At 41.0% G+C, this 26,315-nt stretch overlaps 1 protein-coding gene across 1 annotated transcript in view; it reads right to left on the bottom strand.

Moving 5' to 3' along the window:
• Window positions 1–26,315, bottom strand: part of PKP1 (plakophilin 1) — a 44,771-nt gene that overhangs the window by 13,887 nt on the left and 4,569 nt on the right. Inside the window, exons 2-3 of the mRNA XM_044429633.1 lie at window positions 17,545–17,642; window positions 9,276–9,706 (exon numbers count right to left, since the gene is read on the bottom strand). Coding sequence (XP_044285568.1) covers window positions 9,276–9,706; window positions 17,545–17,642 — 529 coding nt within the window. The remainder of the gene's footprint in view (window positions 1–9,275; window positions 9,707–17,544; window positions 17,643–26,315) is intronic.

Raw genomic sequence — 26,315 nt, 5'->3', positions numbered from 1 at the left:
GTCAAAGTGCTAGCTTTAATCCTTACTGCTCTAAATAGAATAAAGTGATTAACCTAAAAGATCATATCCTCCCACACATTTCCACCAAAAGACTGGGAACAACTTTGGAGGACATTTTTCTTTTGTTCCCACCAAATGAAGTATGATGGGAAGCTATCAGGCAGAAGTCCTTCTCAGTGGTAATACTTTTTTTTTGGTAAATGAAGACTTTAAAAAAATCAGGCTTTTGCTGACTTTGTAATGGTTTCTGAAGATTCAAAAAGTTGCATGAGCTTGTAGTATTTAGAGTTTACAGTTTTTAAGATCTGCTTGTGCTCCATGAAGATCTTACTGAATTTGACTAATTTTATTATTTATTATCTGTTGCCTAATTGTATGCTGGTTCTGAATTTTTACAGCATACAATGTTTTGTTTTTGTTTGATATTATTGCAATTAATGCAGAAAACTCAATGTTGGGTAGCATACCAGCATTGTTACCAACCAGTGTCTTGGTTGCTTCATAGCAAGATAGCATAAGATCCACTAGAGAGGCTTAGAGACTGATAGAAAGGTACAGGAACTATGCACAGGGCAAAAATTGTATATTGCAAGCTCTGCCTTAAGATATTTTTTCCAATTCGCTTTCTTGATAACATTGAATAATTATATACTCTGCTGATAGAACATCATAAACCAGATGGGATCTATGACTAGATCTATGTCTCTCTAGGACTTTTGAACTCTATGGTACAGTATGGTACAGTACGGTACTCTACTCTGCTCTGATGACAGAGAAGAGTTAACAATAAAAGTTCTAAATATATAACATGTGAAATGTTAAGATTAGAACAACATAAATTACATAAAAATTAAAATTCCTACTACCTCCCTGTCAAAAAATGCATTCCATCCTTCTGCATCATATTTGGAGAACACCACTCCCCATTATGAAAATGGTTTACTTCCATGGAAGGACTGTACCAAATCTTTAACTCAATTGTATCCTCCTTAAACCTGGTTTCTTTTTTAATTCCATTTTAGTATAAAACCATTCTTGCCCTAATATTAATCAAATCAACCTTATCTAACCATACTTAAGGCAGGTAATATAGTCAGACCATCCAGCTTTAATGGAGGCCATTGCATTTCCTATAACAGGAGTGGACAACTTGTGGCCCTCTGAATGCTTTGGCCTACAACTCCCATCAACCCTAGCCAGCACAGCCAATGGTAAAAGATAATGAGAGCTGTAGGGCCAAATGACTAGGGCCAATGTCAAGTGCTGGCATGGTTGGGCACCTGCACTGAGACCACACCTCCTCAACCCACCAGATCAATGATCAAAAATAAATTTCTAGAGTTATGGAAATGGAATGCATGTAAAAGGAACTCCTAAGTGCAATGTAAAACCAGTTCTTAAGAGAGGTGCCTTCACTTCAGAAATGGAACAAGTGTATTATCAGGTAGACCTTCTCTGCATGGAAGCATCCACCTATCATGCTAATGCAGTGGCTGAGTCTGTCGGCTTTCTACTGCTGCACGAAGAGTGCTGAGCTCACACCCTTGGAGCTGGCTTCTAGCAGGGTTTGTCTGCTGCTCTTCAGGAAGGCCGGTACCCTTTCTATTGTCCACAGGCTCCATGTTCATTGATGTTATATATTTTATAGTATTTGGATATTTATTATTTGGTTTTTTTATTTGCTTTGCATTGTTTTAAATGTTATATGGCAACTTGAGAAAGTTCAGTCCTTAAAAACAACATAAAAACCTTTCAAATTATTAAAAAAAAAAAAACCGAGTATCCCTCTAATTATGTTGTGTTGTATTGATGATCTAGCTGTAATGAATCAATTTTTCTCAGCTTTCACAGTCATGTACCTCTCAACATCATCACAATTCATAAGGGCGATCACCATTCCATTCATTTTCTTACAGAAGGAGGAAACTACGTTTTCAAGAATGAGGGTGTTCCACAGTTGTGTAATGTTACAGGAAAGGCACCCAACTGAGTACTGAGCAGAGAGTCCAGCAACACAGGAATCTCATCTTTTAGTGTCTAGAAAAGCATGGGGTAGCAGTTATACCTGAGAAAATAGGCTTGCTATGGGTAAGAACTGGTGAGACTTCCAAAGATACAGGAGCTGGCTTTCTGGGATTTCTAGCAATTAGGGTACAGGGCCAACAAACATAGTTCCTTTTCCCTCAGTGCTTAGCATTGCATGCAACCTTTCCTCCCTTTGTGAAAAGTAGGTGGGGCTGCAGCAGAGCAAAGTATTACCCCCACCCCCATATGGTTCCCCGTCCACTCATAATTACTAGCTTTTGGTTTAACAAAAATTAACTAGTTATAAGGAAGCTTCCCATATTCCTAAGCATTTGTACTGATTAAAGCTGGGTGTAGTGGAATGCAGAGGCTTGGACACAGCTGGCATTTTTGAAGGATTGTCCAAGGTGTGAATGCTTCTTTTAGTAAGTCATTCTGTATCATAAAAGTATCTCAGGGTGCAGGGTTTCGAGTGAGGCTCTGAAGCTGCTGGATTGTCTCCGGAAGCTGCTCCTCCAGAAAAGAAAAGGCAACTGTTTGATGACTTCTTTTGCAGAATACTAATAACATAAGCTACCCATTCCATTCTCTACTTTCCATTATTGCCCAACTTCCTGTACATCTTTTTCCATTGTCCAGATTTTGATGAGTTGCCTAGCTACACATGGACATGGCCGGGGAAAAACCCATTTTCTTGGTTTGAATGTGGGAGCAAACTTTGAAACTATGTGTGCTACTCAGAGTTGTCATCAGAAGCTGTGGGATGTTGAGGGAAGAGGACAATTTTTCTGGTGGAAAGGCAGGTCTGTCTGGTATGTTTGTCACAAGCCCCAGATGTTCTGCCTTCAACCTCAGGCAGAGGATGTCAAATCATCCACCTGGGTTTCTTCTACCAAAAAGCCAAAATGTATTATGTTAGCATGATAATGACTCCAGATCTGGAGTCAGTGGTCTACATGGATGGGCGGTTGCTAATGGTCCAAAAGTTCAGAAGATCCAGCTGTAGCTGCCAGCATCCTCCTTGCCCTTATTTTTCTTACCTTTTGAGTGCAAATGATCTGAAAACAAATATGGGACTGCCTTTGTGCATGTGTGTGTGGGGGGGGGGGCAACATGGTAATGATGGCACAGGGCAGTTATTAGATCACTCCTGTAGCCAGGTCTTACCGAAAGGCAGCTTCTGACTGGTGCAAATTGCTGCCACTCAAAAGGTAAGTAGAAAGGAAAAAAAAACAAACACAGATGCAAGGTCCTGAAAGACTGGCCAGTCCCTACAGCATTTTGCACAGTGCTCTGCAGAGCAGGGGAAGGGAGAGGGGGGAGAAGGACCTGCCACTGCTACTGCCACTGCCACCTTCCTCCCACCTCCAGGTTAAGAGACAAAGGGAGGTTGGGGTGGCAGGGTGGGGACTTCAGTGGCAAAGTGGCAGGACCTGTGGCAGCTCTGGACTTATGGCACAGTCGAGTCTAGTGCCAGTGCTGTATAATTCTGTTTGCAAATGATTAGCACATCCACCTTTCAGGCATAAGTATTTGTAATTACAGCAACATGATTTCAAGGGGAGAGCTAAGCCTCAGTGAAGAAGATGGTACCTACCTACCTGGATGAATAGTTGCCAAAGAACTGGCACTCTGATCTGATCAAGGGTGCCCATAGTTTTTACCAAAATGATTCAACTTGTAGCTTGAATTCATCAGCAGTGCTCTCCTATACACGGCACCATGGGACCAAACACCATAGAACTCATAGAACTGAGTAGACAGAACATAAGGTTTGTCTTGTGTTCTCATGTTGCATTCTTTTCACACAGCATCACACTAGCTGCCCTCCAGAAACATACATGCAGGACATGAATGAAAGGATGCCTCCGTGCATCTAATTACGTCTGTAAATTCCTGATGAAATTTATACATTTCCATACATTTTGGATAAGTGCCAAGCATCCATTTTCCATTAGTCCCTTGTGCTGGATCACTAGCTCAGGGCAGGAGCCCCTTTTCCTCCTCCAGGCCTCTCTTTCCCTGCTTTCCAACCAATACTTCCATCACCATTCCATCTCGTTTTCCATGTTTTTTTTCTTTTTCTGACCATTCTCTCTACTTCTTGTCTACGCTCATCACAACTTTCTGTCCTTTACCCCAAGCTTCCTTGGAAGCAGGGCTTTTCAAAGGTACAGGTCCTGCTTCCAGGACTTCTTCTATCAGGGCTCAGCGGTGGAAGACAGGCAGTTGCAGTGATAAAACAAGTGATTTTGAGCAAAAAGCTGCATTTCCCATCTGATGCTCTTTTGACGTTTTGGACTGCAAGTCCCATAAACCCTAGCCACCATGGAATCCTGGTGAGGATTGCAAGGAAACCTGGAAGTTGTAGCTGAAAAAATCTGGAGAGCACCAGGCTGGGGAAACCTGGCCAGTAAGCTGCCTTTCCCTCCTTAAAGAATAATCACACCCAGCAGCCACACACTGCCAAAGGAACTCCCGAAACAGAAACTATAATTTTCAAGATTGAAGTTAAGATTGAACCTAGCAATTAAGCATTGCCTTGTAACGTTGGCAGTAATGCCGCTGCCGCTGCTGCTGCTGGTAGTATGGGGTGTGTGCATGTGAGTGAGTGAGTGATATAGAGAGAGAAAGAGAGAGAGACCAGGACTTAGCAAGACGAGGAGCCATCCTCTCACTGGTGCATCCAGGTCTGCATTTCTCCTTCCTGTCCATGATGTTTCCTTAGTAATCTGGCTGTTCCTAAGTAGTAGGAGAAATCATTCTTCCTGTTTTTAAGACTGTATTGGATACAGCCCAATAAACACAGCTCCTTTGCTTCTCCCTAAATCCTTGTACACAGAGAAACCTGCCCCACATCTGTGGCTACATTCAGTGTTGGACCGTGGGAGAAAAGCACTCCATGTGAGGGTGCTTTCATGCGAGTTCCTAGCCAGGCGGGGTTTGTCGCAAGGCTCGTGTGTGTGCTGTAACTCGCCTGCATGGAAAGGTTCTCAGGCTCAGTCCCTGGCATCTCTACATAGGCAGGAAAGACTTCTGTCAGAAACCGTGGCAAGCAGCTGCCAGTCAGTATCCACAATACTGGTCTAGACAGTCTGATTTGGAATAATGCACTTCCTATATTTGTGTGAATTGTGGGTGCCAGACAACTGAGCCAGCACACCTGGGCCTGGGGTAGAAATTCACCATGTGAAAACAGCTCTAGAAAACTACATACGGGAGCCCTCCTCCTCCCCGCCACCAAAAAAAAAATTGTGCTTCCACTATTCCCCATCCCACCGTTCTGTTTTAGAATGGCTAATGAAAAAAAGCTAAAGGTTTAACATTCTGCTCAGCCTTGTAAAAACTCTGAAGCAGAAGCAAGTCTACCAGCAGAAGATTAACTGACTGTTCAGCTCCATCAGAGAAGGTGTTAGAACACGGAATATACTCTGACCTGGTTCACATGTAATAACACTGGTTCATTTACCTGTGGAGCTTGTCACCACATGCCAGCTGCCATGTTTAGAAGGCAAGCACGGAGAAGGTGTGCCATGGCTTCTCACGGCATGTGAACCCAGCCAGGGCGGGTCGTTGCCATGGCTATCAAACCACTCATTGCTGATATGGGTGGTTCATTAGCCATGCCAGTTCACGTGATAGAAAAAGTTGCAGTGCAGCCCCACTGTGGCTTCAATTTAAATGGCAGCTGGCATGCAATGCCATGCTCCATGGATAAATTAACCTCTGGTGACTTGCTGTTGCATGCAGACAGGTAATATGGGTATAACTCCCTATCCTGGGATGTTTTATATCCACAGATAAAGTTGTTCTCAAGTTTCAACTGGTACTGATTTTCCAAAAAAGGCAATCCCAGCCAGTCCCAATTCTATTGGTGCATAGTGGTCTATTATACAATGCACGAGCTGGAACATGTATAGATTTCCAGGGAGGCAGGAATGGCAGCAAGCCATCCACCAAAGAGAAGAAATCAGAACATTTATCTAGTGATCATTGTCCCAAGTCCCTCTTTCAGTGTTTCACCAGAAAACGCAAACACATACAATGTCTGTGGTTAGGGCAAATTTATACCCCCCTTTAAAAGAGTAAGCATTCTTTTTTCAAGTAAGAAAGTTACTTTAAAAAACAATTATGGGGCACGATTATGACTGCAGAAGCAGCATAACAGTTGGCATGGGAGGGCAGTTGCTGAGGGTCCGAAGGTCAGAAGGGGCTTGTGCGTATGCATTTGTGTGTGTATGTCAGTGTGTGGTATTTATGTGAATGCACTGTATTCATTATATATATGTATGTAAAATGCAACAAAGGGGCAACTTTTCAGCTCAGAAAAGTTCTTTCCTAGTTGTCAGATCACGCCTGCATTTCTCCTGCACATGCAACAATAAGAAGGAAGAGGTTGTGGGACCACTAAATGCTGACATTACCCCAAGTGCCAGGCTGGGAACTGGGATTGTACCAGTGACTGGATTGTCTGGCTCCAGCTTTGTGCTTCCGCCTGCTACAAACCCCACAGAGAGATCATGCCCAGCAGCTCCATACAAAGCATTATGCTCAGGCAGAACTTGTTAACCAAGGCTAGTTCTAAAATGATGACAACTCTGCCCATAGTAACAAATGACAAAACTATAAAAAGAAAGGCTTGCTTCCTTTTAAGGTTTGAGACTACAATTCAAAATTTTCAGCCTTTCTGAAATGCCAGTGAAAAGGTTCTTCCTGAATGTTATCCTGAATGTTAGTCAATTTATCTAACCAACTATGCCCTTCTAGGGGGAAGTGGGAGGGGGGAGTCTGGGGGATAACCTCAGAAAAACCCCACCACTTGAATTTGGAGTCCGGATTGTCACATATTTTCTCATTCTGCAGCTGGATTCAGTTGTCTGGAGAGAATCAGATGGGCATGGTGTAAACAGTTGCCTGTACCAATGCTCTGAATGTTTCAGCACTTGCATGGCACATCATGTGGCATGACCAATGAGCTCAATGTTTCCATGGACTAGCTAGTGGAGAGATGGAGAGGGTCTGATCCATGCAAGTCAGAGAAAACTAAGGGATAATGGATAGCTGATCACAGCTCAGTGGTACACCTGTCTGGAACCCTGAAGAGCTGTTTTCAATCAGTGAGGATAGCATTGAGCTAGATGGACCAATTCTTTGATTCTTCATAAGGCAACTTTGTATGTACAGCTTATGACCTGCTAGAACACTCTGATGTATCTGGTAATTCTTCACAAACATGCTGCCTAACCCAGAACTTGAACATTCAGTCCAATCTCTGGTCAGGGTGGAATTCTTTTGCAGCTGACAATTATGGTCTTTTCTCCAAGGCAAAGTGTTTCTGCATCTTAGGCAGAATCTCTAAAGTGAAAACTGTTTTAACTGATTTGGCAAATAGAACAAACAAGAGCATAACACACAAGTAAACAATAGAACAAATAAGTAAAAAAGAGAGGTTCAGCTACTCTTTACGGTTAAACAGTCCTCTAGAGTTCAATATCTGAGTTGTGAATGTATCACTTAGTGTTCTTTCATTTCAGTGAAAAGTAATATTTGAAATGCATGACCACATTAAAAAGAAAAGTATTTTCTACATGTAAGAAGGCATAATTCATAGTTAAGAAGATTGTCACTAGTTAGAACTGTATTTTGAAATCAAGTGCTAATTGGTGATGCAGGGACCATACAAAATTCTCATTTCTACGAACGTGACAACTCCCCAGCCAAAACCAGTTCTACTGGAAGGAAGAATCACCAGCCAGGCCCAGTGCCAAGACAGACAACTCCCAGTTCTGAACCAGTTCTACAAGGCAAACCACGCCCTATCAGAAAAGGTGCTACGGGGTGGGGGGGGGGCACTCCTGAAGGAGATGCTTCACAGGGGATGTTCCCATACAACAATTGTTCTGGGGATGAAGTCAAAGCTGGTTTTTAAAATAGCACTTTTAATAACCTTGATCTGTAATCTAAGTTTTTTTTACTATAATTTGGCCTTTCTTTGGAAGAAATTTGGAGTAGTTACTCTGCAGAGTGGGAAGCAGCATTAGTATATTCAAAAATGGTTTAAAAAATCTTGTGGCACTTTGATTATGACATCAGCTTTCATGGCTTAAAGTTCACTTCATCAGATGCATAAAATGTTATCTTCACTTGGCAAGTATATACAAAACTTAATTTTATACCTACAGAGATCGCATAATGCTTCATGTGTCTGATGAAATGGACTCTAGTCCATGAAACCATATGCCATAATCAATTTGTTTATCATTAAGATTCTTTTAAGATTCATTCTTATATTATGCTGATGCGCTACAAAACAAGCCAGTGCTGAAAACTGAGGGATATAGAAGTATACCAATTTGCACTGGACTATTGTACTAGTCTTGTGTTTCAGTATTTTAAAATTTACCAGTTCTCTGGTAAAATAAAACCAGTATTTCCCATTTCAAGTTTTCAATCTTTGTACGTAGTCTTGAATCAGGAAGAACCAAATCACTGAACAGATACTGCATTGAAGCATTTATATGCAGTCCTGAATATTTGACTGCCAAGTTGTATGAGAGAGAAATGGTCAACAACATCTGCATTTGTTGTTAAGTATGTATTCCAGGGGTGGGCAGCTTATAGCCCTCCATCAGCCCATTGGTCAGCCAGTATAACTATGGTGTGGCATGATGGGAATTGTAAGCTCAAACATCTGGAGGGTCACCAGCTGTGATCTGTGTTCTTCCCACCTAACCAAGAGCCAAAGCATGCAACATTCCACATGTTTACCCAGAAGCTCCATTGTATCTAATTTGGTGCATTCCTTAGTAATTATTTTTAAGATTGTGTAGTGGTCAGAGCATTGTACTGGAATTTAGAAGGTGTGTATTCTAGTTCTCACTCAGTCATGAATCTCCCTTGGTGAATTTGGGCCAGTCAAACTAACCCTCACAGGGTTTGCTTTCAACCTAACCCTCACAGGGTTGTTGTTATGAAGATAAAATGGAGAGACAGGTAACCTTGGGTTCCTTGCAAAAGGAAGACAGGAAGGATATAAATGTCTAATAACAACAACAACAGATGCCATTGGGAAGTGTTGTCAAAAATCAGAATGCCAGAATAAGGATCTGATGAAATTAAGGGCAAGCAGAATAGATTTTGACAAATGCTTTGGAAACAGTTATTTCCAGACTATGACGGTTACTAGTTTCTAGTTTTGCACAGAAGAAATAATAATAGACTGGCTAGATAAGACTTGCATAGGAACTTACTTTGAGCTGGAACGAGCCTGACCATAGACCATATCCTGCTTGCTCGCGACAGGCTGGGCATAGAGAACATCCTGCTTGTTAGCAGAGGTGCAGGAGGAGCTGCGGAATGGAACTCTCTTGTTTGTCCTTGTCATGGTTGTAATTCCATGCTGGTTGCATGTGCTGCTGTACAGGCTGTGACGATTCAGACTGGCCTTGTTACCCACACGGCTTCCACTCTGGTTTCTCCTCAGAGTGCCCCGTGGAGGGTCGTAGCAGAGATCTGGCTCGCTCCGACTGCTCTTCATATGCTGCAAAAAGCAGTAATCACTACCAGGACTGGTTGGACTGCAGATCTTGTTGTAGTTCCTGCTTCCCCAGCCATCCATTTGGCTATAGGAGCTGTAGCGCTTGCTCTCTGCTGCCTCTCTTTTGAGGGTCCCATTGTACATCTGGGGAAGGTGGAAGACGGGGAGAATTGAGGGATAGGACAGTAAATGAATAAAGCTTTTTCAAATGGGGTTTCAGCTGCTTACCGAAGGCATACCAATACTGCTCCAATAAAAATAACATTCAGCTCATTTACTTTGTTAGGAATGTAACCACCCCGGGGGATGCTAGGCACATGGGAGGTCTAAGCCCATAGGACATAATACTGTGTAAAACTTGTATATGCTAATATATGTGTGTGCAAATTTAAAAATACTTACTAGGTCGGTAGGTGATGTTCAGGGCAACCCACAAGGGCTGGGGCCCCAAATCTATCATTTGAAGGTCTGAATCTCTGGGAGGCCTTCTGCCCCACCACCCTGCTGTCTGTGGACACTTGCCGAATAAAGGTGCAGGGGCCTGATTATCTCTGTTGAATTTGAGTTTAACTCATGGTTTAGCTGGCTTTTTGTCAACAGGTGCTTCACCTCCTACACCTCCCACCCCCTGCACTTGAATCTTTTGGGCTTTGGTTGCTTTTCTGAAATCAAATGTCCTTGTTTCCTTGTCCTTTTACAAATAATGATGTCCTTTGGAGACAGGGTACTTTAAACACAGAGAGAGAGAGAGAGAGATTGACTTTAGACCACATGGAAATTAGCATATGCAAACCAGTGTATATATATTTTCCTGTGGGCCTGAACCCATATCTTTTTAGTACCTAGCACTGCTCCTGACTAAGACTTATTTCATATTCACTAAAGGGATGGACAGCCATTTAATATCTCATCCAGATCGCAAATCAAATAAATTACTGAATTAATTTACAACCCACCTGGCTTTATCCCAAATTGGTAGCTCCACTCCAAGTGTCATTCATTTGCAATTGTTTACTGTCTTATCCCCACTTTTTGACTTTACCTCGCCTTTCTTCACTCCCTATAGGAAAAATGCTCCCTGGGCAATTAAGCATAAAAGAAAATCTCCTGTTGGCATGAATGGATACTCATTGCTGTGGGGAACATATCCAGGGCTCAAGAAAGAGACTGGGATGGATGCCCATGCATCCAGACCTAGCAACACCCCTGGACAGACAGGCATTTTGCTGCCTGTAACAAAGCAAGGATTCCCATCCCCACAAAGGCCAGCACTTTAAGAGCTCAGAAATAAACCCCGTTGTGTTCAATGGGACTTACTCCCAGGTGAGTATGCATAGATCTGAAGCCTTGGGAGTCGCTGCACCAGGAGTGCCTGCCTTAACCTCTCCTCCCCCACCTACATCTCCATTCATGCTACTGACATGAGGTGTCTCATCCTCCCTTATGCCCGGATCAGCCCTAAATTGCAGCAGGTCATATCACTCAGCACCTCTGGAAATTTGTCATTGTTACTGTCTGGATTTGTCATCGTCATTACACATTATTATGCACTGCATTTTTTTATTCTTACCCCACCCCTTCAACATCACAAAGGAGAAGAAAAGTAACCCTCACTAGATATAAAATAGGGAATCGAAGTGATAGGGCACCATTTGTATTTGAAAGAGAACAACATTTTGACAGCTGGGAGGAAGAATGCATATGGGGAGAGGGTCAAATCCTGAAGTCTCTCCAGTTTATGTACTTTTTAATCTCTAAAACCCAGTTACAGAAGAAGAGTTTCATAAAAGACACAAATTTGTGCCTAGAGTCTCACGTGTAACATTTGTCCAAAGCACAGGTTTGCTTGAACCTCAAGAGCTTACTGTCTCATCAGAAAGATATTAGCCAAAGTTCAGTGCAACATTGCAAGAACTTTCCAATAAAAATTCCATCCATTTTTCCCTCCTTGTGGTGATGTTCTGTATCTATTTGGTCTCTGCATTTAGAAATCTATAGTCACCAAGCTGCAGCCTTACAGAACAGTCTTATGCATGTTTACTTGTAATGTGTTTAGTCATAACATGCTTATTCCCTGGCAAGTGTGTATAGGACAGGAGCCTTAGGGAAGAATCAAATGGTGAAAAGAAGTAATTGCACTAACCAATTCAGAACAAGCATTGGTTTCCACTAGTTCATTGCCTGGAGCGCTAGTGACAGCATGCCATCCAAGTCCTCCCCAAGTCTGAATAGCTACCAATAACTTTTTATACATAAAGGGATATGTAAATTGACAGTGGTAATGTGATAATCATTATTATATTATATACACATGCAGACATTTGCTTTACCATCACTTAACAGCATTGACATTGAGTGGTTTCCCTTAGATCTATCCCTGATGAATATGTCTTTAGTTAAAATGCACCTTAATTCATGCTTTATCCCTTTATACACCAGAGGAATGTTGCAGACAATGTGTACAGGGTTACTCTGTGTGTGCGAGAGAAAAATAAAGAGCTTTTTCATTACTGTTAACCTTGAAAAGGTGATCTCCCAGCTGCTGCCTGCCACAACACATCAGAAGAGTATTTATGACTTCATGTTTAGCTTGCAGATGTTTGTGAATAAAATAGCAATGTGCAATGCTTAGAATTTTGGGGAAAAACAAGATTTGGAATTTGGAAGTTGGAGAACCCTGTGACAGCAAGGTCCCACATTCTAGGAAAATGTAGGCAGTGGTTTTAAGCATGAGCTTCTTTTCACACAAAAGGAACTGTTTTTCCATATCTTCTCAGGAGAAGTCTTGTGTGTCTCACCCCACCCAAGCAGTGCTTGCTCTGACTTGCTGCTTCCCTGAGCAAATAACTTGTCATTTACTATTCCCAGGCTTCACTGGGAAGAACATGTTATGATAACTCAATTGCAATGAAATGTGGTCTGGCTTTCCAAAATGCACGGCAGGAAAGGAAGTTGGTATTTCCTTCTCGTAAACACAACAAAACAGAGCACACAAACACATGTTGTACACATTTCAGTTTATTCTCCTTCCAGACATAAAATAAGATAAATGCAAAAGAAAGCATAAGTCTTATAAATTATATGTTGTCTTTAATGCATAAAGAGCAGCCAGTCTGTGTTTGCAGAAAATGCCTTGGGTCCTCCCTGCCTATTATTATTATTATTATTATTATTATTATTATTATTATTACTACTACTACTACTACTACTACTACTACTACTACTATCATCATGATGTCATTATTATTATTACTGCTACTGCTACTAATACTAATAATCTTTTGCTGAAATAAAAGCAAATGCTGACCTATCAAAGAAAGTAGGGCCAAGGTAAGCGTTCATGATGAGACATCCTTGAACAGAGCCAAAATTAATTTGGATACAGGCGAGGACAGCTCTGGACCAGCATCTAGAAGTCACAGAGTTGCCTGCTCATTTCTCAAGCTGACACTACAGTAGAAATGTAACAGTGGAATTGGGTGCACCAGCCTCAAGGCATCACTCACTCAGAATTATGATGAGCAGACTGGTCCCAGTCCCTAATCTGTGGCTTGGGATAGGATGAAAGATCAAGCAGTGGAACTAGAATAACCATTGAAGTAGCACAGTGGATGCTCGAAAGAATAGAGAGGCAGGTTGAATATCTTGAACTTTTGCGGCTTGATGTGAAACAAATGTTTGGGAGAATTTACATGACAGGTTAAGTTAATAATGATTCGCTGTTGCCAAGGAATTTTCTTTGGAGGAGTTGAGTGTAGGATCAAGCTCTATACCTACTGTTCCTAATCTCAGGTCACAAAAACTATGAATGACAATAATAATATGCAGGGCTTGTCAGTTCACTTTTAGTTATAGATATGTATCCATTTCCAATGACTTCCAGAAGCAAATATCCCTTATTATTTGCATCCATCTAGTTTTTTGAGAAATGATGGGTGAATATAGCTAATAACAAAAAAATGCATCAGAAATGTTGAAATGGGGGATCCACATTGTCACAACTTGCTTACTCAATCTAATCTGAGATCAGGTTTGTGAAACTACTGCTTTTTCCTCCAGCAAAGAAGATCCAGGCAGAGCAATCAAATACTCCTGCTGCACTGCTAAAGTCATAATGTCAGCAATACATCAGCATACCTTGGTTAGGTCCCTAAAGCACTCTAGCCTGGGAAGATGGAAAATGTAGATAATAATAACAACAATCATATTTTTCTTTGGTCCCAAAAGTGTTTCATAGATAATGTCAGAAATCCAGGTTTGCACACCTTCCCAATCAGCAAGCCACCTGCAAGCCACCCCCACTTTTGAACTATAATTCAGTCTCCCTCAACAACCCTAACAAATGAGTATTACAGCAATTTAATTTATGGCAAAATGATTAACAAAACCGTTAAGAGCATAATATACTTTCCATTTTATGGTTTTAGATACGTGGTCAGCAAGTACTGAGAAAGTGATGCACAATGGCTTTGATGGAAATTGAATGTAGCGACCAGCGTTTCTAATTTTTACAGCTAGCAAAATAACTTTTTAACAAATGAGCTGACTAATTAAAACATGCACACACCCCTTGTGGTGTATTTCTAGAGGTACAGATGGCATTGGAGTGATTAATTTATGTATTTATTTATTTGCACAAGCACGTTGAGAGGGAGTGTCTCTTAGGCCAGAGGGAAAAAAACGAGGCAATAAAATATTAGGGTGTACCACCCTGGCTGATGTATGGTGCACACCCTTGATCTTGAAAATTTAATTCACTGCAGCCTGTTATACACAACTGGAAGAGGAAAATGTGCTAAAAGAAAAACCTGCATGTTGGAAATATTCCTGCCCTCCTCTGTAAAATTGTCTTTGATAGCATTCCATTCCTTCTAGTCTTCCCAAGGACAGAGTAGATCTGGGATTTATTTATTGGATGTGCCTTCTGCTCTTCATCAATTATCTGAAGATGTTTTTTCATAGTCTTATGTGAACATGGATTCAAGAATGCTCACTAGTTTTCTAATTGTTTTGCAGTAAGATCTGTGTTTGAACAGCCTGATTGGGACCATCTGACACAAGTCCCAATAAAGCATTGTTATTAATAATAATAACGTTTACTAAGTTATTCCTGGCTGGCAGTCAGAGTGTGCATTTGACTCTTTGCATGATCCAGTTCCATAAAAACTTCACTGCAATGTGAGCATACTAAATATAGCTCTTCCTGTTCTAGGTCAGAGACACACAACTTGTGAACCTCCAGATGTTTTAGCCTACAGTTCTTGTTATCCCAAGCCAGCATAGCCAATGGTGAGTGTAATGGAAGTTGTTGGCCAAAACATTTGAAATTGCCCATTTCTGTCATAACCGAAGATCATGATTTGTATGTCCTCTGTTTTGCCCACTTGTAATATACAAACCTTATAAAATCTAGATAATGCATTCCTTCCTAAATGCCAGCTGATCACTTGGATCAAGCAACCCATGAAGGTAACTTTAAACAGGCCAATCTAAAGCCCTAGCAGGACACATGGTCCAGTTTTAAAGTACCTTCATCTCAGGTTATATCACAGTAGATTAAGCACCAGCTAGCAAACCTTATTCTACCTAGAATAAAGCTTTTGTGATGCTTAGAGCACCAGCTTGACTCTGAGGTCCAGAGGTGATCTCCTATTCATCCCTAGACCCACACTGATCTATTATTTCATCAATCTCACTCTAAGCCCATACAAAGGCATTGTTTCTGCTTACAATCTACCTGCAATCTACCTACAACCTTAAGTCTGTAGGTATCCTTAAGTCCAGCTAGCCCGTGCACTTTAAAATCATGGGATGTTGTACCAATAGGCAATCTGTCTCATAGCTGCTAGATCTGGCTAGGTTTCACCCAACTAGCTGCCCAGTTCTTTATGATCTTTGCATGCACTCTCTCCTCCTCTGATGACATAGCCACATTGCCATGGTTTTTCTCTTTTGCTTATGAGCCTCGCTGCCTGGGAAACTCAGAAACCTGCGTTGCTGCAAACAAACCAGTTCCATTTCAGTGTGGCAGCTCAAGCCCACTTTGAACTCAAGCTCTCTTCTCTGGACCTCCAAGGGTTTTTCCATATTGATTACACAACTGCAATACAGGGTGCAGTGGCCTCAGAACATGAGGGAACCTTGGCATGAGGGAAAGCAGTATGATGGCTACAAGTTGCTGATGTTAAACACTGTGTTTTATTCTTCCCAGAACTGAGCTGAGAGACGAAGGTGGTGTGCTAGGTTTACATGGAAACTTGAACCAGGAACCCACAATATTTTCCTGGTTCTACTTTCTTTCTTCTCTTCCCTCGGTTTCCTTGCCTTTCTCTGAATTATTTGGTTGGATGAGTTAAGGCTCAAGGTGAAACTGTGGTATAGTGCCCTCTCCAATCCAAATTTCATTTTTAACTGTGTAGTGCATTTGCATGGAGCTCCAGATCCGCAATGGTGGCTTAGCCAGCAGTCAGTCTGCCCCTCATTGCCTGCATTAATGCATCTCTGACTATACCAATTTTGGGGTGTGGGCTACATGCTATGGTCCTAAGTCCCAACCAGACCAAGGCCCAAAGGGTAGCTCCTGGGTAACCTGGGAAAACCTCTGGGTAGCCAATGCTTATCTAAGCATACACGCATGCACACACACACTTGGGGGGGGGAGGGAGGGAGGGAGGGAGGGAGAGAGAGAGAGAGAGAGAGAGAGAGAGAGAGAGAGAGAGGATGAAAGAGATTGCATTTGGATTTCCATTCTATGCCTTTAGGAGAAGGGCATTTGAAAATACTGCCAAATCTTTTTCTTTCTCAGAACTGTAGTAAACAGCAGCTCCATACCATGACCTGGGTCACAAGAAAATCATACAGAAATGGATTTAACCAACACCCAATGGATTCTATTATTCTTTTTGTTTCTGTCCCCATTTATTATTTGTTGAGCATGTTTGTTCTCTCAGTTTTGCCTGAATCTGTCTGTAGCACCTCCTGATCTGAGTTTATATAGCACATTGTTGGGTGTGTACTCTGCAATGAGTAGTTGTATATCCAGCCTGCAAATTCCCTTCCTTACAAAAGCATTGACATGCTTCAACAATGGATATTTCATGACTAATTAATTATTTCTAATTTTTTAAAAAGCCCTAGAAATGTTATCTGTGTAGATGTGGCTGTGGTCTGTGTGTCTGTGTGTGTGTGTAAATTAAAGGTAACATTTTCCTGATAATGGAAACACTCCTCATGTTTTGGAAAGTATTACCCATTGGAGTCTGGGTAGGAGATGCTAACCATTTTGCTACCTTAATAGGGGACAAGGAAATCATCTGAACTCAGTTTGCAGTCTGACTTGCTAGAATGGCTTGGATGGAATTGGCTAAATGCAACAGCTGATATCTAGGAATCTGATACAGGATTAGTGACTTGATGGCCTGTTGAAGGAATGTATATGATCAACTACTCTCTGCTGCCATATTTGTGTGAGCATATGTGTCACTCTAAGAATGGATGATGAAAATTTCAGTCACATATATCAGAGATCTCCTGGAGAAGATATACAAAAATGAAAACAGAAAGGAGCACACATTTTCATCCCAGAACATTTAAGCCTAAAATAATCCTATAGCAACTTTAGGAATAAAATATCTATTGTTTCCTCAGCTACTGTAAACTACAAACCCCTTCATCAGGCTGTCAGCTTTGATAGCTAACTGCACCTTGGGGATAAGGTAAGTTTCCTTTTCCATGTAGGATAAATAAATTCTGTTCTGGGACTTATTTCTGTACACATTCAGTGGTTGTGCTGAAGGGTAGAACTAAAGGAAAAATATGGTAGAGGCTTCAACATCATGGTCAGCTGGAGAATCCCAGAAGGCTGAATAGGGACTGCAGGGCTTGATCAATACCCTGCTTTAGGGTAACAGAACGGCTCCCCTTCCCCTGCACACATGCACCCCACTGGTGTGCCATGATATGGATTTCAGAAAGAACCTTACCGCATGGCCCCAGTTGTTTCCTGTGTGAGCTTTGGCATAGTAGCTACCACGGGCTGTTCCATAGTTGTAACCATCAGCCAGGCCATCATACATGGAACCTGCAAGCAGAGCAACAGTATTAGGTGTGGAAAAGGAGAGTTCTGAACCCTGATTCAAGTGAATCATTTTACTTTCTCAGGGAAATAATTATTTCTCCTCCATATTTGGTGAAAGAGCAATAAGATTAATGGACATCAAGGAGAAGACCGCTGCTTCCCTTATGGATAGGGCTATAAGGGACCCACTAAGTAGATTTGGCATGTGAAACCCAATTCATCTGATTCCTGTTGGGTTAAGACAGTTGGTAAAATATGAAGAATTCAGAAAGCTGAATCTGAATCTGAAATGTTACCAGATTTTGAGCTTGTAAATAGTATTATTTCAACTTGATAGTTAGAAAACTCATTCAGTTTACCATTCGTTTCATGACAAAGATGGCAAATTATTATTCGTATTATTTTTTTAAATATAAGATACTGGATGGGGGTAAGCAAATGCAACAATATAAATTGCTCATATCACCGCTATCATATAAAATCCAAGTTGCCTGTGTCCAGGCTATCTGAAAGGCTGTTGTCCTATAAGAGCCTGCCCAGGCACTAAGATCTGGGGAGGCCCTGTCTCAGCACCCTGACAGTCATGCTTGGTGGGAACATGGGAGAGGGTCTTCTTAGAGGCTGGCCCAAAGCACTGAAATTCCTCTCCTCTGGAGGCTAACCCTAACCCAATCCCTTAATTTGTGAACATGGAGCAGCAGAATTGTATACATTGCTCTCTCACAAAGTTTGTAACAAAACTTTCTCCTCATGGAATCTTTTCCAACCACCTTAATTTTGAGCTTGTATTCTCACTTGGCTTCCTTTGAATGTTTGCATAGTATACAATTAGTCACCAAGGCTTTGTTTACCAACTTCTGCAACAAAGGTCAGAAGTTATCAAATTCTTAATCTCTAATGCAGAAGGCAATAGATGTCTAAAATGATGAGAAAATTTTGTCCTACAAAATTTTCTCTACCGTTAGATGCATCAACAGTAGATGCCCAAGAGTTCGTTTAAGAGAGCAGAAAGAATTTAAGATAAGACTTAAAGGTAATTTGCAGCAAAGCTGTAGGTTCCTTTGTAGCAACAAGCATCAACATAAGATTTGATGGTTGCACCCATCTTATTGAACCCTTCCTACAGTTTTATGAGTGAGGGTCCTCTGCAAGATGTTTCCAGAGGGAGAAAAACACATAAAGACAGACAAGGCAATTATATTTTAGAGGTCCAAGTTCTATTGCTGCAAGAAGTAGTCAGCCTTCTGACCACTTCTACTTCTTATCAGTGATCTCCATCAGCAAAGGTTTTCACCTTTATCTGACAAATTATGGACAGTTGTCATGTGACTGTAGATCAGCCAAAAGAAAATGAAATACATTCTTGCAGCACCTTAAAATTCAATCTGACCTATGATGGCAGTGACACAAGCATCCTTGTTTTCAACAATGTATGCAAGAAGCTCACCATTTATTTTTATCTGTGCATTTACACTGTCTTTTAATTACATATTTAGACAGTCAAATTTCTAACGTTTTCTGAGTAATGCATAAGGCAAATTAAAAATAAGATAGAACTTCACAATAAAACAATAAAAAGTAGCTTACAATGAAGAAGCACATTGTAAAATAGTGGCTGGGGAAGGATAGATTAGTTCCTAATAAAATGGTGTGTAACCAGCAGCAAATAATAAAAGGATTCAGAGAGCAAATACTGCTAAAACATAATATACTAAATACATTTCTATACCATTCCACAAACATCAATTGGATTACATGAAATACTCTTCCTTGTTTAGAACTCTATAATAATGGTGCGCAATAAATGCATCAGAGGAAGCATGCATGAAGCCAAAAATTGACCATAGTCATCAAGTTGCAAGGATAAGCAATGAAATAAGGTATGGAGAAACCCTGAATATGAGACTGAGGTTGTGATACAGTGCCTAGTTACTAGAGGTAAGCACTGAACTCCATGGGTCTCCCTTCTGAGAAGACATGTGCAAAATTGCACTCTTAATCTCAGTTCACTACCAGTTGTTATTTCATATAAAAGCATGCTAGAAAAGGAAGATCAATTTGGGACCACTCTAAGGTCAAACCACTCAAAGAAGGATAAAGGTTGACTTAAGTATATTTTATTTTTATTTATTTATTTATTTAAAACATCTGAGAGAGTCTTAAAGAGGGTCTAAACAACCTATTTTTTTCACTCCGGGTGCAAAAATGGCAAACTTACCACTTTGTATAAATTCTCAACACAAATGAGAATTTTATCTTTGAATCTATGGGAAAAGTGATGACTCAATGCACAGATCTTTGTGCAATCAAGCTAATTGTGAATGTGATGCACAGCAATTATTCCATTCTCTATTTTATTTCTTCTAGAGATGCACAAAACACAAACTTTTATGGACACACCCCAAACAGATAAGTGTTTGTGGTGAGTTGAAGAGGCATCCACACAGAGTTTGTTAGGGCGGTGTGGGGCTAAGATGTGAGGGCTTTTCTGTGCTAGCTGTTGGGTTTTTTTTGGAAATTCCATGATTGCACTCCCAGCTCCTGATAAATAGTCATCATTTTAAAAATTAATCTAATTAAACCTCTAGCCACACAGTTGTCCTGTGAGGTTGTTCTATGGCTTAGAGCACACTCTTAACCTAGAACAGGAAGGAGAGGTTAGCTTTAATTACCAGCTTAGCAAGTTTCCCCAGCCTTAAGCATTTTTTCTAACTGCTTTTTGAACATGTATTATTTAGCTCAATGAGACTAAGAAAACCCCTTTTGAAATTAGAAGTGCGACCCAGAAAAAGGAAGCCCAGGTTGCTGTACTCGAAAAGTGCCTGGACTGTGCTGGAATCGTAGCCAAACAGAGCAACCTTCTCCAACCTGGCACCCTCCAGATGTGTAGGACTATAACTATCACCAGCCCCAGCTGCTTGGGGATAGGAATGGTGAAATGCTTATGTATTGGGAAAGGTTTCTACTCTCTGAGGGCACAGGATGCTATGGCCTTGTTTTGGGTGCTGCCTGGAAGGGAGACTGCTGGCAACGAGGTCCATGGAAGCTACCTTGGAATCATGGATGAAAGATAGAACATAAACATTATGAAATAAACACACAATTCAAAGAAGGCCTGCTTCACAATCTATGCGGTAGGCATATTTGTCTAGCATACAACAAGATTAAAGCTTTGCTTGCTACAGTAAACCCAGGAAGTGTGAAAAAGAAATGCATGCCTTTACATACACAGTGTGCACACGCCAAGTGCTTAGTAAAATGCATCTGCACCACACTTTATGTATTTGCATAGCAAACACCAGTATAACAAGCACAAGTGCAACACAAACCATTAAGTGACTAAGCCAGCAGATAAACTAGTTGTTGTCCTATCTCTTACTGGGACCCTGGCCTATCTCACAGGCTTGTTGTCAAGATGCTGTTCTAAGCGTTCTTCTCCAGATGCTGCTGCACAAATGAACAGCATCAGGCTCATAAGGACATGAGCAGAGCCTTGCTATATCAGACCCGTGGTCCATCTAGTCCAGGATTCTGTTCACAACTAGCTACCCACAGGACCCCACAACAGCATATGAGTACAACTGCACCATCCTGCCCAAGTTCTCCAGGAACTGGAGCACACGGATGTTCTGTTTCTGATATCAGAAGAAGCTTATAGCCATCAAGGCTGGTAGGCATTCATAGCCTTCTTATCCATGAACTTGTCCAATTAAACCCCTAACCCAATTAAAATTGTCCAGATTGGTGGCCCTTGTTGCATCTTGTGGCAGTGAATTTCATTAGTATGTGCAGTGTGAAGAAGTACTTCCTTTTATCTGTCCTGAATCTCCCACACTTCATGGAACAACCCTGGGTTCTAGCATTATGGAAGAGAGAGGAAAATGTCTCCCTATCCACTCATCAGGAAGTGAAAACACACGAAACTCTCTTGCATTACTGGTGCAACAGTTTTACAGTTTATTGGCTCCAAGTATTTACTGAATATGATCCCCAAATGCAAATTTCTTTGCTATAAATTCAGCACAGCGGCACAGGATTTTGGGGGCATTTTCTCCTCACGATTCTCTTCTGTGACAGATGTACTATAAATAGGTTAGCATGACAAACTACACTTACAGATTTCTTTTCCTCAGTCTACTGGGAACACTTTTACAAGGTAGCATTATTGTAAATGCTTCCTTTATAAGCATACTGTAATTACTCACTGGTCTTCCTGTCATTTCTTCAGGTTTCCACATGTCAAGCAACAGGCCTTACACATACCCGAAAGCCTGAGTCCTCACAGGAGAAACAATGCTGTCATTTTACCTGCAGTAGTTCTGTGACCATCATTTGCTTCCAAGATAGCAGTAAGATAGGCCCTCTTTCCCACATTGCCAAACCAAACTTCCCAGACTAATTTATAATCACCTTATGTGCTTAATCATTTTACTCATACCAGATCACTCAGACTAATTCATAATCACATTACCTGTTTAAACTTTTTAATCATGCCAATACGACATAGGACTTGTTTTTCTTATATTCATTTTTGGTGCAACCTAAGACAATTGTTCCAAATCAGTCCACCCAGAAACTGCAAGCACTTACTTATATATTTAAAGTTTGTATATGCCGCCCAATACTAAAGTGTCTGGACGGCTTACAAAAAACAAAAAACAAAACAACCGCATACAACTCACAACACACAACACACTGCATTCAACCATAATGATAAAATCAAAGATAAAAACAATCAAATGTTAAAATATTGGGAAAATAGAAAAGGTCTTCACTTGACACAGGAAATAATAAAGTGACAGCGCCAGGCAAACCTCCCTGGGGAGTGTGTTCCAAAGTTGGGGTGCCACCACTGAAAAGGCCCTTCTCCGGGTTGCTACCCTCCTAACTTCCTTCAAAGAGGGCTCCCAGAGAAGGGTCTCTGCCTCTGATCTCAAGGGGTGGGCCAGCATATAGGAAAGAAAGTGCTCCTTCAGGCATCCAGGGCCCATTCTGGATACCAGGAATTACAGAAACAGGAGCTAAGCATGCACACGTGAATATTGATTACGCTTTCACTGCCACTCATCTGACGAAGCCAGCCCAGGGAAGAACTCAAGCCCTTCCACTAGGCTGATCAACCCCCTCCTGATGCTTTTAGCTTCTTGTTTTTCCCTCGCCCCATCTTTCAGTCCTTGCAATGCCTACAGGGCCACCAGCTCCCTAGAGAACTGCAGCACTGTATTCAGGGTAAGGCTTTGAAAGCAGAGGTCCAGCGTTACATTGAGCAAAATGAGGGGAGAGGAGGGGAGGGGGTGCTCCAAATGCTGCAGGGCTGGCCCACCTCACTTGAATCCCTTTGATTTTTTTTTTAAAGTTACTCTTCAGAGAAAGAGACTTTGCATACACTTCTACATGTAATAAGCTCAAGGTGGCAACATTTTTGAAAACAAAAAATTGTATGCAGCATTTGCATGTGTGTGTACATTGCGTTATTGTTGTTTAAAAAAGATATGTGTCTACTAAGAATGCTAACGTGATCTTTGAAATGGGAAGCAAAACCACACAGAGAAGTTTATGGCCAAATTTATGGCTGGAAATAAATCAGCTATCCAGGAACACTAAAGCACTGAATGAAAGGGCAGCATAGCTGGGTCAACTATCCTGGGAGTTTGTGCCTTTTTTCTGTCTAAACATGCAGAGATTTTCATCTTAAATGGCTTGGGAACAGATTGCCTGAAAGGTCCCCTTCTCCCATGTGCACTTACCTGAACTGTGAGATCTTTTTCAGTTGTTCTATTCTGAGTGCCTTCTCTGATTGAAGTGATGTGAATGGCAACCACTTTTGGAAGAGGGCCCTTTTGGTAGTAACATACCAGCAGCTGTGGCACAGCCTTCCCAGGTAAACACAGCAACCCTGGCAGCAACCCTATAGCATTTTCAGCACCAGGTAAAGACTTCCTTGTTTCCCCAGGCCTTTAAAATAACTGGTATATTCTCGGCACCTCAGTGTTAAAATCTCTATTTTAAATTTTGATGTTGATGAAAATTTTGTATCATGTTATATTTTATGTTGCTTTTGATGCTATAATTTTATATTTTAAACATCAACTATTTTATAGCCTTATGACAGAAAATACAAAGAAGCAAATGGAGAGGTGAATTTCTGATCTTACTTTATCTACTCAGGGGTGGGAAAATAGCCCTTTAGCTATTATTGGGCTCCATCTCCTGTATACCCCAGTCAGGATGGCCAATGGTGATGGATGATGGGAAGTGTAATGCTTAAGCGTCTGAAAGGCCACATGTTCCCCATCGCTGGTCTAAATGTACACTTGAATGGACTGAATACACAAAGTGATCTGTATGCAGAGGGCTAATTCATACTTCATCCATAGGGTATATAACAGAATGAGTGCCTCAGCCCCACCTTCCCTAGCCCTGATCTTCATGAACTTGCTGTAATACCTGGGTGCAAATAGGGCAAATATGGATCAATACTTGCTGCATTGCACCTGATTTGGAGGAGCATGACTAGGATGCACTGCATCCAGCCCAAGTGCAATGCAGTGAATGAACATACGGCGCTATTTCATGTCCCAAACACTAGATGTGTATGCACTGCAGAACAATTTTAATTTGTCTCTACTTTGGCAAATAGGTTTTCTTTAGAATAGTAGGAAAGGAGCTTGACTTGAACGGATATTCCCAAGCAGTCAACAGTGATTGGTTTTTAATCAGGGCATGGAATATTGTTTGGATATGTGCATGCTTGTATGTATATATGTGTGTTTATATGTTGGGAGCAAAACTGTTTTATACAAATGCAGAATATTGTATTTGTAAGGTTTTATTTTTTATAAACCACCCAAATAATTTTGGCTATTGGGCAGAAGTGTGATGAATGAAATGCAAGATCTGTTAATCAACAGACATGCTGCTATACAGACATAACCCTACTTCTCCAAAAGTTACAATTCTGCAGTTTGTTTTTCTACTTCTGCTCAGTGGTCTACTCTTATGTGCTTTGTCTACTATTAAAAAAGGAAAATATTGCAATGAGCGCTGCCAAAAGAGCCTAAAATTCATTCTGATAGCAAAATATTTGAAGAAGGGCAGAAAATATATCCTCACCACTGGGGAGACAACAACAAAAATGGCCCTTCTCTCCTTTAAGTCAGCTGTGCACACCTGATGTGATGTGATGAGCACCTGTACTATGTTGAATTTTGATGCATGTGTCATACCCTAAAAGACTAGGTCCCTTGTTTAAATGTTTAACAAATCAAAGAATTTTCTACTTTTGGTCCTTGGCTTTTGACTCCCAGCTTCAGTTATATGTTATGCAGATGTTTTTCCCACAAGCTGGCCTCCTAGCAGCTGGTCTTTATGGCAAGCAACTAAAGGATGCTATTAGCCAATGGTCACCCACCACATTTGTACATACACAATATTAAACATTGCAAACCACAAATAAAGGCTTAGTATATCCTCCTCTTCTCTCCCAGTTGATCTGGAAGGTCTTCATTTGGTGCCCAGCTGTTCAAATTAAAGAAGCACAACTATATGCGTAAATTATGTATGTAAGAATAGCAGGCGCTGTTATCCTTCAGCTCCTAAAACATACTAATCTAATCTATTCTACAACACAGAACTGCCCCCCACCCCCAGAAAATGTTCATCTCATGCATAAGTACAAGCAATTTCCAGTTTATTCTGTGATATCATCTGTGAATTTTAGGTGTGCTCTCTCTTGCAGAGAGGCAAGATAGGGCTCCACTGGGAAAGGTGGAGCCAGGTTAGCACAAGAGAGTACTGCTGTAAAGGGCCTTATTACACTTCTTGGGAAGGATCGAACGAGTCTTGAGCATTTCTAACCCCCATTTATTTCTGTGATCAGATACGTGCTTAACACTTGCTTGATATGAGCACATGCTTCAGGAAGACAAGATGGACCACTGGTGAAACACCCATCTGCCAGGTAGTGTAATGCATAAAGTGGGTCCGAGAGTCTGCTGATTAATGATAGTGAGCACCTTAAAATAAAAGGAAGCATTTTCCCCAAATTTTGTCTTTCTCAGCATAAAAAGATCAAAGAACATTGCACAATCCTTGTGTGATTATTATCGTTATTATTATTAGCATCAATTCATGTTGTTCCTTAACCTGAGATCATCTTTTACTTGCTGTAACCATACATAATCTTGTTTTTCTCTCCTGCCTTTGTGAAAAACTGATGCCTTCTGAAGACAAATCCACATTTTCTCTGCAGATATTTCATGCACGTCTCAGCAGAGGACTATCTTACTTTCTTCTACAGATTGTGCACAAGAGCAAAGCCGATAAAAAATAAACTTCAGCAAATATAAACACAGTCAAGATTATATATTTTAGATTTCCATATCTTGCATTTACTACATTGTACGCACCCTGTTTGCTATTGAACTGCCAAAAGCTGCCAGTCTTTGAGTCTCTCATTAAAAGTATCATAATCAGTGCTGAGTTTAACTAATGAATAGTTTTACTTCATGGGCTTTAAACAAGCATAATTATTTCCCAACCACTCCTTTTTTCAGGATGTGTCAAACAAGACAGATATTGTTGAATATTGTGGTGCGTTTCTCAGTTTCTTGCTTGTAATGAGGAAGGTACTTCCAGAACACAGGCTGACTGAGTTGTCGCACAGCCTCATTCCTG

The sequence above is a fragment of the Varanus komodoensis genome, unplaced genomic scaffold (genome assembly GCF_004798865.1).
Source record: "Varanus komodoensis strain SLA01 unplaced genomic scaffold, ASM479886v1 scaffold1, whole genome shotgun sequence".
In the NCBI taxonomy this organism is placed as follows: domain Eukaryota; kingdom Metazoa; phylum Chordata; class Lepidosauria; order Squamata; family Varanidae; genus Varanus; species Varanus komodoensis.
This window is presented reverse-complemented; position numbering and strand designations above follow the sequence as displayed.